General features: G+C 46.7%; 1 protein-coding gene across 2 annotated transcripts in view; it reads left to right on the top strand.

Moving 5' to 3' along the window:
• EPG5 (ectopic P-granules 5 autophagy tethering factor) overlaps positions 1–15678 on the top strand; it is a 227902-nt gene that overhangs the window by 175075 nt on the left and 37149 nt on the right. For both annotated transcript variants that reach the window (XM_082254537.1, XM_082254536.1), the window contains exons 34-36: positions 5855–5930; positions 11700–11803; positions 11909–12084. In XM_082254537.1, coding sequence (XP_082110663.1) covers positions 5855–5930; positions 11700–11803; positions 11909–12084 — 356 coding nt within the window. The remainder of the gene's footprint in view (positions 1–5854; positions 5931–11699; positions 11804–11908; positions 12085–15678) is intronic.

Below are 15678 nucleotides of genomic sequence, written 5' to 3'. Positions count from 1 at the left end.
TATAGGTACTCAGTTTTTTATTTTCTGCCTAGTAAGAAGGTAAGGACCTAGTTTCTTGCTGGGATCTCTGGTCCTGGCAATTTTTTCTTTTTAGATAGAAATTTATTCTCCTGTTTTTTTTCCTGTAGGATCTACAATAAACTGCCGGACTGGGCGACAGGCTGGATAATCTAGATCCAGCGGTCACCCCAGTCTGGCCAGGGAGTGCGCAGACCTCAGCTCCGCACTAAATCGGCTGTGACATAGCACCGCCGGACGGGGTGCTGGACTGTGCGTTGGGACCAGGTCTCAGCCCGATTTGCAGCATTCCTCCTGGCTGACAGCCCCCCCATTTCGATGGCGAGGGGTTCTGTCTGTAGCTGTGCCTGCCTGGTTCCTGGTATGGTGAGTAGCTGCCCCCCCTCTCCCCCTGGAGGGTTTTGGGGTGGGCCTCTCTTTGGGATGGTCGGACCCCCTTGTTCCTCTCCTTCCCGTCAGGCACCCCCCTTCATCTGTCCCCCCCATCCTACCCCCTCCACTTATAATGGGGCTGTGTGGGTGGTCTAGTCTACCTCCTGAGGTGGGGACGGGGCGCTATGCTGGTGATAGTGGGGGGGGGGGGGTTTACTCCTGCCAGGCCCCCCCCCCCCCACCTCCTGCCTGGGCCTGTCCTTGAGGCCTGGGGTCCCTTGGAGCTTTGTGGTGCCGCCATTTTTTTGTAGCCTGTGTGCTCAATGCATGGCGGCCATGTTTGTGCAGTCCGGCAGCCATTTTGTGGTGGTTTGCCATTAAAAATAGCGGCGGCCATAACATTGGAGCCCTCTGGGTGGCGATTTGGACGGTGGGAGCCCCTCCTCATCCCCTGGTGCTGACTCCTGGATCCTTTCATTTCCTGATTGCCACTCATGCAGCGCAGATTACCCTGTTGGCTGCGGTGCCTGATTTCTGCAGGGTGGTGAGTTTTTTTTTTGGGGGGGGGGGGTTCTCTCCCTCTCTGTTGAGGATTGATTGGTGCTCTGTGACTGGCAATCGGGTGGTGCTGTCAGACCAGTGGGGGTTGTCCCTTAAGCAGTGTTTTACATTTTTTTTGTCGGGTCCCCGTGGTGACTCATAGTCTTTGGAGCACATCTCCCCACCTGATCCCCTCTCTAGGGCTGCGGTACCTTCCGGGTCCCATCCATCCATCGATGCACTGACGGCTGTCCTGGAGTCCCTTGTGCCCCGGTTAGAGTTGGCTTTTGGGCGACGAGCTGGCATAAAGTGCCCCTTGCCTTTCCCTGACTCATCTGTCTCATCAGATCCTAAATCTAATTCGGCCGCCGTGGACGTGAGTCACCCAGCTGGGTCTGTGACCACGTGCCCTGAATCCTCAGATAGTGAGGATGATTCCTCCGCTTCTGCAACTGCGAATGAAAAGGCGCCGGTGGACGCACTGATTGTATCTGTGCTTGAGACTTAAAGTTGGAGAACGCAGCTGCGGCTACGACTGAGGCGCAGGTTCCCTTGGCACTCACAAGCCATCCAGAGCTGCAAAGGAGTTCCCTTTCCCCTCCTGTTTTGACAGTATTGTCACTGAAGAGTGGGGTGACCAAAGTGTCCCCTTGGGTTCCCTAAACGAGTTCCTAGGCGATACTCCTGTCAGGAGTCCCTTAAGAAGTGGACTGTTCCACCTGTGGTGGACCCTCCTGTTTCCAGATTAAACAAGGCAACCATGATTCCAGTTGAAGAGTCCCTGGCCTTGAAGGATCCACCTGACAGGGAGGCGGAGGCTGTGGCCCGCAATTTGTACACCCTGGCTGGTTTGGCAGTGAGGCCGATTTTCAACATTAACCTGGTGTTGCAGACTCTGACCGAGTGGGCTAGGCTTTTACGCTGTGACCTGGAGGGGGGGGGGGAGTAGCTCCCCCCTGCCTTTGCTGAGCTGGCGGACCAGCTGATCCAGGGGCTGCAGTTTATCTGTGATGCCTCTTTGGATGTGTCTCCCCTTGGTGGCTCGGCTCTCTGTTTCGGTAGCGATCCTTCGGCGTGTCTTTTGGCTCAAATGCTGGTCTGCAGGCCAGACTTCTAAAAAAAAAAATGCCTTGAATGATCTTTCCTTTCAAGGAGATCACCTGTTTGGTGCTACCCTGGATGACATCATTAAAGGTCTCTGACTGGGGAGGTCGACTGACAAGGGATTTAGAGCCCTTCGGGACCTCCTCTGGAGGGTCCAAGCGAACTTGATCTGGTAAGTCAAGTGCAGGCTTCTCCAGACCCGTGGACATGACCCCTTCAGCAGGACTTCCCAGGTACAAGAACAGGTGGGTCCAAGAGGTCATTCAAGATCATACAAGATCGAGTTTAGTTCCTACCTCTGAATTTTCAGAAGTCTGCTCTGGTTCCGTCCACAAGCTGGACTATCTGGGTCTGACTCTGGACTCGGCCTTTGGCAGAGTGCGCCTTCCTCTGGACAAACTCCAGAAACTACAGACTGCAATTCGCCTCCTGCCGTCCAGCAGATGGTCATCCCTCCGGACTTGCATGCGGGTGCTGGGCCTGATGGTGTCTACCTTCAAGGCGGTTCCATTTACACAGTTACATACAAGGTCCCTGCAGGGAGATTCTGGGCAAATGGGACAACAATCCCCAGTCTCTGGACAATCAGACCCAGGTGAGCCGGGGAACGAAAGAGTCCCTGATATGGTGGCTTCATTCTTTGGCGCTTCGGCTGGGCAAATCCTTCCTCCCCTTGTACTGGTCACCATGGAGGCCAGCCTGTCCGGTTGGAGAGGCATCCTTGGCAAATATTCTGCTCAGGGAATCTGGACAATGGAAGAGTCCAGACTAATGATCAATGTCTTGGAACTCTGAGCGATCAGACTGTGCCTGGAACATTAAACGAATCTTCCTCAGGGATGTCCAGTGCATATTCAATTGGACAATGCCACAGCCATGGCTTATGTCAGTCACCAGGGAGGCACAAGATGTGTCCTGGCGGCTCTGGAGGTAGCCGGCATTCTAAGGTGAGCAGAACTATTCGTTCCAGCCCTCTCCCCCGTACACATTTCCACGGTGGAAAATTGGCAGGCAGAATACCTCAGTCGGCAGGCGTTGGACCAAGGGGAGTGGTCCCTTCATCCGGAGGTGTTTCATCAGTTGTGTCTCCGGTGGGGCATTCTCGAGGTGGATCTTTTGGGTTCCCATCTCAACAGAAAGGTACAGAGTTTTTTGGCTCAGTCACAGGATCTTCTGGCAGACGCCACAGATGTGCTGGTGGCCCCGTGGCGTCAGTATCGTCTGATTTACACCTTCCCTCCTCTCAATCTTCTGCCAAGACTTCTACACAGGATCAAGGGAGAAGGGATTCTGGTCATCTTAGTGGCCCCAGACTGGCCTCGCCAGGCTTGGTACGCCAATCTGGTGTGGCTGGTCCCCGACATTCCTTGGAAGATTCCTCTCAGGGAGGATCTGCTGTCCCAAGGACCAATCTTCCATCCTGCTTTACAGTCATGAGTCGGTGTATCCAACACAGTTAAAAGCTAGGAAACCTACGTCTTGGAATATCTACCATTGTACGTGGAAGACGTTAATTGAGTGGTGTGGGTCCCTTGGTGTTCGGTGGCTCGGATCTTAACCTTCCTTTAACGAGGGTTGAGCAGAAATTGGCCTTGAGTACTATCGAGGGTCAGGTGTTGGCCTTAGCGGTCTTATTTCAATGGCCCTTGGCCACATACTCTTGGTGCATACTTTTCTTCAGGGAGTTAGACACTTGACACCTCCAGTGTGGTCTCTGTTGCCTCCTTGGGACCTTGAGTTGGTGCACAGTCCTCCAGAAGCCTCTTTTTGATAATCTTCGGGAGATTCCCCTGCTTACCCTGGCCTTTTTGGTGGCTTTCACATCTGCGTGCAGGGTATCAGAATTGGCGGCGTTATTCTGTCGTTGACCTTACTGGTGATTCACAGTGATTAGGTGGTTCTTCGCCTCTGTCTGTCGTTCCTTCCTCAGGTTGTCTCTGATTTTCATTTGAATGAAGACATTGTGTTGCCTTCCCTGTGTCCCAGGCCAACACATCCGAGGGAAATCGCTTTGCATGCCTTGGATGTGGACTGGGCCATTAGGGTGTACCTGGCAGCTACGGAGTCTTTTAGGAAGTCAGACTCCCTATTTGTGCTCCCAGATGGGCCTCAGAAAGGATTGTCTGTTTCCTCTGCAACCATTTCCAGATGAATCAGACAGACGGTGGTTCAGGTCTATTCCATCCAGGTTTAGGTTCTTCCTTTTCCTGTCAAGGCGCATTCTACTCATGCGTTCATTGCCTCCAGGGCTTTCCATTATCAGGCGTCAGTAACGCAGGTTTGCAAGGCAGCCTCCTGGTCGTCAGTGCACACTTTCACAAGGTTCTATAAAGTGGATGTGTTAGCATCTGCGGATGCTTCCTTTAGCCGCAATATTTTTGCAGGCTGCTGTTTAGAGGACCTGATCCTCTTTGAGGGTGTATTGTTATTCTTCTGACACTTCTTGCAACAAAACTGAGTACCTATAGCAGAGAGAGAGAGTATACCCCCTGGGACTGCCCATAGGCATAGCCAGACTTTAGTTACTAGTGCCCTACTCCTGTAGCGGCAGTATAACCCAATGATTAAGAAGATCAGGTGCTGTGTCCGTCAATGAACATCAGAGAAATAGATTTTACGGTAAGTCAAAAAACCCCATTTTTTTACTTTCTGTTTCATGTCTTTGGAAAAAAAAAAATCCCAATAAGCGTATATTACCGTATTTATCGGCGTATAACACGCACTTTTTCCTCCTAAAAATGGAGGAAAAAGCAATAGTGTGTGTTATACGCCGATATTAAACAAAAAAAAAGGGCCAGGAAGCAGCGCCGAGAGCAGAAGGGGGCGGGCTGTCATAGAAAGTTCCGCCTCCTCGGCCGAGACATGTGACGTCTATCATAGGTGGGACTTCCGATGACAACGAGCGCTCGTTCTCCCTTCTCCCCGGCCCGGCCCGCCCCCTTCTGCTCTCGGCGCTGCTTCCCGGCCATTTTTAAAAACTGATTCAGATTGTGTCAATGGCGCTTGCGAGGCTGCATTGCTGGAGACTGCGCTGGCAAGGCTGCATTGCTGGAGAGGCTGCATTTCTGGACACTGCTGATTAGGCTGCATTCATGGGCACTGGTGAGATGTCATTTGATTAAAAAAAAACAAATGTTCTGAGTTCAAAGCTGTTTATTTTAAATGTAAGTTTTTTCCTGAAATTTCTCTCCAAATATTGAGGTGCGTGTTATACGCCGATGAATACGGTAATTGGTTTGCATGAAAGTTATAGTGTTTACAAACTAATGTGATATATACTGTATTTTTTTTATACTACTAATGGCGGTGATCAGTGACTTCTAATGGGACTACCATAGTACAGAGTGAAGTCTGCCACTAACTGACATCACCAGTGACATTAATACAGTATTCAGTGATACTATTCACTGTAGTAATGACACTGGCAGGGAAGGGGTTAACATTTCGGGTAATCAAGGGGTTAAATGTGTGCCTAACAATGTGTAATGTATGTGTGTGCTGATTTTTACTAAAGATCTCCCTGCTTTGCAAAGAAAAGAAACAGAGATCAATTCCTCTGTACAGAGCTCTGTTTTGATTGGACACAGCTGATCAGCAGGTCCTGGCCATGATTCATTTGGGGGGGTCCCTAAACCCGAAAATCGGCAGCGGCTTACCAGTACGTTGCTTTGGTTGTACAGGCTGCCCGTCCAGAGTAGATTGCGGGCAGGAGGTCCACAAGTGGTTAAGCTACATTTCCAAGCTGATGAACACGATGTGCAGAACTATCCAATGTACAGTAATATTCTTAACAAAATATGAAAATCGATTCTTTTTCCAGGGCTGAAATCGCTGCATTCAGTGCTTACGGAGCTTTTCAAACCCTGGCTGATGGTTTTGGATTCAGCAGAGAACAGGTATGTCCCCTCTGGCTGCTGTGGTTTTTTTTCTTTGTTTTTCTTTCTTTATTTTTTTTTTTGTTTTTTTTTTTAATTAAATGCAAATTTGGATTTTAGTGATTAAACAGAATGTTATGTAGACATTAGGTTAGGGTAGCACTTTGCTTTGCTGCTCTGGAGTTTTGGGATAAACTTCCTTCAGGCAAAGGGGTTTGTACATTCTCTCTGCCTTTGTTCATCCTTCATTGGTTGTTGGGGTCTCTTTCTATGATCCAAAAACAACACTGTTCCATATCAATAAACCTGAGTAATTAAGAGACAGGTATTAGACTAAAAAGTCAGAGACTGATGTAATTGGCCTGTGCCCGCTCCAAAGAACTTCCGAATTGGAGTGTGCTTTGCAAATGAATTAAAAAAAGTTTTAAAGGCTTATTTTAAAAAAAAAACACAACAAACATCCTCCTCTTCTTGGGTCCCCCATTGGTGTTTCAGGCCCCTCCTTTCTACAAGCAGCTTGCTGTGGGGGCACCCGAGCAGAGCCGCTGTTCCGCATGTCCTTTCACACACAGAGCTGCAGCTCGGCCCCCTACCCTTCTCATAGATTTACTGGTTGTGATTGACAGCAGCCGGTGCCATTGGCTCCCACTGTTGCTTCAGCCAATGGGGAGTGAGAGTCCCCGGAGAGCCGAGACACTCGTGCACATCACTGGGTCAAGAGGGGGCTCAGGTAAGCGGTAGGAGGGGTTGGAGGGGTGTTGCGGCACAGAGAAGGTTTTTTTTTACCTTCATGCATAGAAAAAAACAAACCCTTAAGACTTTACAACCACTTTAACCACTTTCCGACCATGGTATACCTGCATGATGGCTACAGAGCGGACAGCTAGTTCTGGGAGCCCATCATATGACGGCCTCCCATGATCGCACCCGCGCTCTGTGATCAGTGTCCGGAAGTTCAGCGGCTCTTTACCATGTGATTAGCTGTGTCCAATCACAGCTGATCACAGATGTTAATAGGTTAGCAAAGAGCCGATAACTGGCTTCTCTAAAAGGGACATGTACACTGATAAGGCACTGATTATTAGTGTCCTGATGATCAGTCCAGTTCTAACAGTGCCCACCAGTGCTGCCTGATCAGTGCCCACCAGTGCTGCCTGATCAGTGCCCATCAGTGCAGCCTCCTCAGTGCACATCAGTGAAGGAGAAAAATTACCGGTTTGCAAAATTGTATTTAGTTCGTTATTAACCACCACTTCTGGACCGGAAGTATTTGCCCCCTTAATTACCAGGCCATATTTTGCGATTCGGCACTGCGTTACTTTAACTGACAATTGCGTGGTCGTGCGACGCTGTACCTAAATAAAATGGATGTCCGTTTTTTCCCACAAATAGAGCTTTCTTTTGCTGGTATTTGATCACCTCTGCATTTTTTATTTCTTGTGCTATAAACAAAAAAAGAGCGACAATTCTGAAAAAAAAACAATATTTTTCACATTCTGCTATATAACATTTCCAAAAAAAAATTTAAAATCAAATTTTTTTTAACATTTTAGGCCAATTTGTATTCTGCTACATATTTTTGGTAAAAGAAAATTGCAATAAGCGTATTTTGATTGGTTTGCGCAAAAGTTATTGTGTCTACTAACTACGGGAAGGATTTATGTCATTTGTATTTATTTATTTTTTTACTATTAATGGCGGCAATCTGCATTTTTTTGCGGGACTGCGACATTGCGGCGGACAGATAGGACCCCCTAGCTTCTTGCGCCCGACCGACGTATAGCTACAGCGGTTTGCCCAGGAGCGGCTGCCTGCTGCAGTATAACTTTGGCGGGCGGTCGTAAAGTGGTTAAGCGCTATGAAAAAGATTTTTTTTTTCAAAATTTTTAATTGTTTTTTCGTTTGTTTAGCAAAAAATAAAAAACCCAGAGGTGATTAAATACCACCAAAGGAAAGCTCTATTTGTGTTAAAATAATGATAAAAATGTAGGTTGGGTACAGTGTAGCATGACCGCACAATTGTCATTCAAAGTGTGACAGCGCTGAAAGCTGAAAATTAACCTGGGCAGGAAGGGGGTAGATATGCCCTGTAGGCAAGTGGTTAATCAAAAAATAAAAATCATCTTGAAGGTCTTCTGTAATTCTGGGTATCTCCAGGCTGTATCTCTGGCAGATTGACCTGTGTTAAGGTTCCCATAGACATGAGATAACAAACCTGATCTCAGGTTTTTGAAGTATCGCTGACTGAAGCTTCTTTTAGGGTAAGCAGCAATCCATCAGATTGGAGAACCTTGTCCCAATCACTTATGTTGCTCAGACATAAGCTGGTGCTGGGTTGTCTGCAGCACTTTCACCTGTCTATAGGCCATGTAAGTTCGGGTAAGTCCGATATGTGCAGTGAGCCAGAGGTTCCTACAAATTACAAACTACTTATAAAAAAGCTGTCAGAGGCTCCTACGATATACCACAAACCCCTCATTATTTTAATTAAAGGAAATTGACAATTTCTACTTTGTCTGCTGTCTTTTTCGTTTTTTACTGAAAGACAGCTGGTGCACTTGGGTGCCAAAACTTTGCATCTGCCTCCTGTCTGTACATCCACAGTACATGAATTATGTTCCTCTATATGCATTAGCTGTAAGCAATGTGTTCAGTTCATTGGGCCTCCCAGTACAGTGCTCATTCACTTCTGCGCAGAAGAGATGCTGTTCATTGGCCAGATGCTTTTTCTAAAATACGTTGGAGACTGCTGAGTTTTAAGGCTAAGTCCACCTTTTCAAAAAAAAAAAATATATATATATTACATTCACTTATTTGCCAGAAAAAGAAATGTGCATCTATTTTTTTCCCAATAGGAGCCTACAAAGCATTACATTAGTATTGTTGGTGTTATGCAAGGCTCCTGCAGAAAATGACAAGAGAAGGGCGCACCGACCTTGTGCATTACCACTAAAAAGTTTATTAAAATCAAAGATGGGTAGCGTACAATACAGGCATACCCCGCTTTAAGTACACTCACTTTAAGTACACTCGCGAGTAAGGACACAGCTTGTTCAGCTTGGCATGACACTACTCCCGGTTTCTAGCATTGGCGTCTATAGGAAATCTTGGTCAGCTTGACATGGCACTGCTCCCAAACCATAAGTGACAGGGATACCAAACTTAGGGAGCACCGAGAGGGGACCCAGGACTACAACATATCATGTTTGTGGCAGGCCAGCTTGCCTAGGTAATCTACTATGTCATAGTCCTGGATCCCCTTAACATGCTCCCCAAGCTTGGTGTCCTTGTCACATGGTTTGGGAGCAATGCCATGTCAAGATTTCCTATGGAGCTAGTGTATTTACATGCATTGAGAAATGAAAAAAGGTATTGCTTCACTTTAAGTACATTTTCGTTTTACATACATGCTCTGGTTCCATTGTGTACTTAAAAGTGGGGTATGCCTGTATACTCACAAACATAGGATATGTACAAGCATGTAGGAAATGGGAACCGCTCACCTCCAGAACACTTGAGTGGCAATTTTGGCTCTGAGGAAGAGGGTCCTCCCTCGAAACCCGTAAGCCATACCAGGTTTTGTGGACGCCATCACGCTATCCAGCAGTAGAGAAGTGTTCTGGAGGCGAGTGGTTCCCATTTCCTATATGCTTGTACATATCTTATGTTTGTGAGTATATTGTACGCTACCCATCTTTGATTTTATTAAACTTTTTAGTGGTAATGCACAAGGTCGGTGCCCCCTTCTCTTGTCATTTTCTTACAGTGCTTTTTGGATACCCTTGGTCCTGAGGAGGGCATCAAGACCGCTTTATTTTTGCCAAAAAAACACCTAGAACATTTTCCTTCCCACATACCACTTGAGCGCAGGAAAGATACTGTTCTTTTGGAATTTCCTGCAGACTCTTCCCTTAGATCTCTGTCCATAGCAAGGTATGAGCTTTCAGATTGCTGGAGGAAGTGTCATTGGTCACCGCAGTCTTGTGTTCCATTGAGAACTACAAATTCATCCGTGTGCTGGCAGACAGAACTTGTAGTTCATTCATTCACAGATCTCTGAATGAAGAATGCGGCTGTGCTGTCAAAGACCTCAAACATGACAGCTACTGCATGGAAGAAGAACCCTTGCAATCTGTCACACTATAAATACAGGTGTAGTATGGAGTAAAAGGTTGAGTTACCCTTTAACCCTGCGTGCCGACCACACACATAAATGCAACCTCACGGAAGTGGGCTTTTTTTCTGTGGGGCAGCATATATGTCCATCTCCCTGTGTGCTGTGCGGAGCGCTCCCAGAACAGAACTTGGGGTCTCAGCGGGAGCACCGGGTCTTGTACTAACGATCTGAGCCCGGATCTCCTTATCATTGTGATAGCCTTTGATTTGCTATCACAGTGATCAGTCACTCTGAGCCAGCCCCTTTGTTTACTTCTGTTTTGAATGAAGAAGAAGATGCATTGTGTGTAAAAAAAAAAAAAAAAAAAAAAAATCTAATAAAAATGAATAATAAAGAATAAAAAAACCCCCAAAAAAATAACAAGATCAAGGTTTGCCAGAGTTAGTGTTAGGGTCAAGGTTGGGGTCAAAGATCACAGCCAGCATATTTTGGGTAGTATTAAAAAATTTAATTTGGGTTGTTCTTTGGGGGTAGAATAATATAATGGCAAGAAATTTACTGCTAAATTTAAAAAAAAATGATTTTTTTTTTTTTACTATTTTGGGCCAGTAATCTTTTGATAAAAAAAAAAGAGATATATCCATTACCAATTACCACCAAAAGAAAGCCCAATTTATTCTGAAAAAAACAAGACATAATCCACCTGGAGTTGTGACAATATGTACAGTTTTACTAAAAAATGTCAAAATTGCTAAATTGTGCTTAGGTATTAACATTTGTTTTACCCTTAGGTGTGAAAGGGTTAAGCATTCTGATCTTGCTTCTATCGCACGTTAATTAGTTGCTCAGCAGATTCTGATTTCTTACGTTTTTTTATTTAATATTTGTTTATTCAAGAGAAATGGTGATATACAGGGGAAGTACAGAAACAAATAATCAATTTCCATAATGTAAAAGGTATCAAACAAGTAAGATTCACCCGAGGACCATCAGGGATGTCAAGAATTCGTACATGGAGGTATAACAAAATACAAAGACCTGGGTCCTGGTTAACAATGTGAGGAATATGTTTAAGGCCCCTTTCACACTATCCGTCCGTCGGACGGATTCCGTTTTTCTCAGCGGGGGATCGATCCGCCGATCCCCCGCTGAGCAGGAGGATGACAGCTGTGTCTCCGCGCTGTGTGCGGAGACACAGCTGTCAGTTCCCCATGCATCTCTATGGGGGAAATCGGATGGGAACGGACCGTCGGTCCGTTCTCATCCCATCCGATCTGCTGGACGGATGGAAAATAGGGTTTCCATCCGTCCAGATTTGACGGATCGGATCGGATGTCAGCGGACATGTCTCAGCTGACATCCGACGCCCCATAGGAATGCATGGGGGGACTGTTCAGATCCGCCAAAAAAACGAACAGGCGGACCGTTCAGATCGTTCAGATACTATCAAAACATAGTATAAAAAAGGTCTAAAAAAGAAAATAGGCAAAGATATAAGAGAACTGATTTTTTAAGTTCAATAGAAATGTTACCAAGATAAGTGAGCACCAAACCACTTAGGAAAAGCCATGCAATGATATACTGTATACTGTATCAATGCTATTTTATTTCTGACCTGTATAGCGTTAAGGCAAATATAATACACCCTTGACTTAATTTTTTTTTTTTTTCAGCACACAGCGCTGTTACCCCTGGCTAGAGAATGACACCCCCACTGCGATGGGAATGGTCCAGCTGTTTTCTGATTGTATTCTCACCCTACACCAGAAATTCCAGGGTGAGTAAAGCACTAAAGTGTTTGCATCGTTTCATCTCTTTTGTTACTGGGGCTCACCTGCACAGATTTCAGTGTTTGACAACAATTTCTTTGACCTTCTTGCAGATCACCTGCTGCCAGGCCAGCGAGGGGCGCTGTGGCTGCACCTGATGCACTATTGTGAATCCTGTACTGCCCCCATGAGCCCAGAGTACATCCTATTTGCCTACCACACAGAATACATAAAGCTACCCTGGAAGGACATGTACCCCGACCAGACGCTAATGGAGGAATTCTTCAAAGTAAGTCAACACTCTCGTTTTCATTTACAGTGGAACTCAAAGTGGTTCTTTATAATCTTTTTATTATTTTTTTAAAACCAACAAATCACACAAACACAAAAAGAAAAATAACAATCACAGTATCAAAATCTATATTCCACACTCTATAATAGAAAAAAAGAAGAAGGGAGGAGGGGGGGGGGGGGTAAAAAAAAAAAAAAAAGTGGTTCTAAAGCCTAAACATATTTTACCTTAATGTATTCCTTGCATTAAGGTAAAAAATGTTTAGGCGTTTATTTTGGCCCCACACCCCCTATATAGTTTCCTGAGTCCTCATTCAATCCAACGTCTGCAGCTCTTCTGCCCCCTCACTTCCAGGTCTCACTGGCTTTACTGGGACACCGGGAGCCATTGGCTCCCAGTGCTGTCAATCAAAGCCAGTGATGAGGGAGTAGGGCTGAGTCCTGCTGTCTGTGTCGATGAACACCGCAGCAAGGCTCGGGAGCATGCATGCATAAGTTCTCCCATGGGAAGCGGCTTCCCGTGGAGGCACTGGATAAGAGTGGAGGAGCCAGGAGCGCTGGCGGGGGAACCGAGGAGGTTTGGGGCCGCTCTGTGCAATTTTTTTGCATAGAGGAGGTAAGTATCGAGATGTTTGCTATTAAAAAAAAATAATAATGAAAATCCTTTTACAACCACTTTATGGCAAAATCCTATTTACTTACCGTATATACTCGAGTATAAGCTAACTTTTTCAGCATGTTTTTTTATGCTGAAAAATCCCCCCTCAGCTTATACTCAAGTCATAGTGTCACTTACCTTTTCCCCGTACACATATGGCTATTCCCGGGCACATGGCGCATGCGCAGTGACGTGTTGGCCCCAGGCGGCGCCATTTTTAAATGTAAGGCGGAAAGGTAAGTGGGACTCCACTGCAGCCCCTGCATCCTCCACCTCATGGACCATGCCCGCAGCATGGCATCTCCCGTACCATCTGTGCCATGCCTGAACCATCTCCTGTGCCATGCCTGAACCATCTCCTGTACCATGCCCACAGCCCTGCATCTCCTGTACCATGTCCGCAGCCCCTGCACCATGCCCGCAGCCCCTGTTTTGTGTCTCGTGATGGTCCAGTTGGGTCCAGTAGCTGCTGCATTTCCCATCCTAGGCTTATACTCAAGTCAATACGTTTTACCAGTTCTTTGTGGTAAAATTAGGTGCCTCGGCTTATATTCGGGTCGGCTTATACTCGAGTGTATACGGTACTTAAAATACATATATTTTTAGGTTTGCAATTCATTCACCTCTGCATCAACAGAAAGAGAGAGCCCACCATTTCCGGTGTCCTCCCTTCAGCTTCCTTTGTCACCACCTTACTATTATCGGAAGGTAATGTTTTAATAATGTTGAATTGTTTTCCAGTGTGGATGATGAAGGAAGCTGCAGGGCTCTGTGAATAATTTGGTAACCATTGCTTGATGCAGCTGAGGTCACTTCCTGGGTCTAATATTAAAATAGAACAGAGCCTTGTGGGCAAGCTTGACATGCTCAGTTTGGTGTGTATTGCTAGAGAGTTTTTATTTTTTTTTCTTGGGAGGGTGCATGTTATCGGCACAGGGCCGATCCGCACTGTCTAGACAGAGGATCAGGGGTCCTATAGCCTCATAGGACAATCATGGGAGAATAAAAACTCCTACAAGCTCTAACCTGTCTTTTGCTGGATTTTGATAAACGTCACATAACTGCTGATGGGATAAGGTGTTTCTCTTTCGTCCATCGATGGACACAGCACTCCATAAATCATAAATACTGGGTTATATTGCCTCCTCCATGCGTAGAACTAGGCAGAGCAAAAAACACTTGGCTACGCTCATGGGCCACCCCCAGCTGGTATATAACCCCCCCCCCCCCCTCTATGCTCTAAGTAATCAGTTTTAATCTGTCTAGTCAGGAGTAAGGGCCTAGGCTCCCTCCTCTTGGTCCTAAAAATGTTGAATTGTTTTCCAGTGTGGATGATGAAGGAAGCTGCAGGGCTCTGTGAATAATTTGGTAACCATTGCTTGATGCAGCTGAGGTCACTTCCTGGGTCTAATATTAAAATAGAACAGAGCCTTGTGGGCAAGCTTGACATGCTCAGTTTGGTGTGTATTGCTAGAGAGTTTTTATTTTTTTTTCTTGGGAGGGTGCATGTTATCGGCACAGGGCCGATCCGCACTGTCTAGACAGAGGATCAGGGGTCCTATAGCCTCATAGGACAATCATGGGAGAATAAAAACTCCTACAAGCTCTAACCTGTCTTTTGCTGGATTTTGATAAACGTCACATAACTGCTGATGGGATAAGGTGTTTCTCTTTCGTCCATCGATGGACACAGCACTCCATAAATCATAAATACTGGGTTATATTGCCTCCTCCATGCGTAGAACTAGGCAGAGCAAAAAACACTTGGCTACGCTCATGGGCCACCCCCAGCTGGTATATAACCCCCCCCCCCCCCTCTATGCTCTAAGTAATCAGTTTTAATCTGTCTAGTCAGGAGTAAGGGCCTAGGCTCCCTCCTCTTGGTCCTAAAAATGTTTTTCACCTTCCTTGCATCGTTTTTTCTTGGCAGGTCTATATTCAACTACCGAGTTAGGCGACAGGCTAGGTAATCTAGATCCAGTGGTCCCCCCAGCCCAGCCAGCGATCACGTGCAGATCACAGCTATGCGCTAGGTCGGCCACGACATAGCCCCACGGACAGAGGCTGGCCCGCGAGTTAAACCTCTGCCAGGGTCGCAAATGCCTGGGCGCTGGTCTGAGTCGTAGCTTTCCCTTGGCCGACAGCTCCTCTGCTTCGGTGGCGAGGACTTCTGTCTGGAGCGTCAACTGCACAATGGAAGGGTAAGTACAGTCCCCCCTCTCCCCTTTAGGCGGTTTGGGGTGGATGCGGGTACAATCCCAGACACAGGAAGAGGGGAAGTAGGAGGAAAAGGAAGAGCTTCAGCATCATCCCGAGCCTCCAGCCATCTCCAGCGCCTCCCGGACCAAGGGAAAATGGCTGCTGTGACATCATCATGAAGGCCTGCCCTCACCCATAACTGGAGTGGGAGGACATCTTTCCTGGTTTCCGGCCCTGTGGACCTCCTTCGTGAGTGTGAAGGGGATCCATGAAATTATTATTTTGAGGGTTCCAAAAAAGGGGGGCAAAATTTGTCCATTTTGGGTTTTTTAGGCCCTAAGTCCCCTTGTACCGATATAATTCCTGCAAAAGTTTGGCTGATGTCCGAACTACTTAAGGTTCCCCCCTATCTCTGTCCAGGAAATTGATTTACCTAGGTCTGAGTCTGATTTTAATTCTGACCAGGGTGGTCTCTTCTCTGGACAAACTTCAGGAACCACAGGCCGTGATTGACCGGCTGCTGTCACACAGACTGTTCTCTCTTCCGTCTTGCATACAGGTTCTGGGTCTGGTGGTATCCACCTTCCAGACAGTTCTGGTTGCACAGTCCTGCATGCAGCTCCTTTAGCAGGTTTGGCTCCACAGGAGGTTTGTGGCGAGGTCACGGGTTCCTCTGGTAGACGCCGCAGGCGGCCGTTATCATCCTCAGCTCAAGCCACGGCTCAAGGGCGAGGG

Source organism: Pelophylax lessonae (genome assembly GCF_965119305.1).
Source record: "Pelophylax lessonae genome assembly, chromosome: 1".
Taxonomy (NCBI): Eukaryota; Metazoa; Chordata; class Amphibia; order Anura; family Ranidae; genus Pelophylax; species Pelophylax lessonae.
Note: the sequence above shows the minus strand (reverse complement) of the source record. Positions and strands in the feature narration are given on the sequence as shown.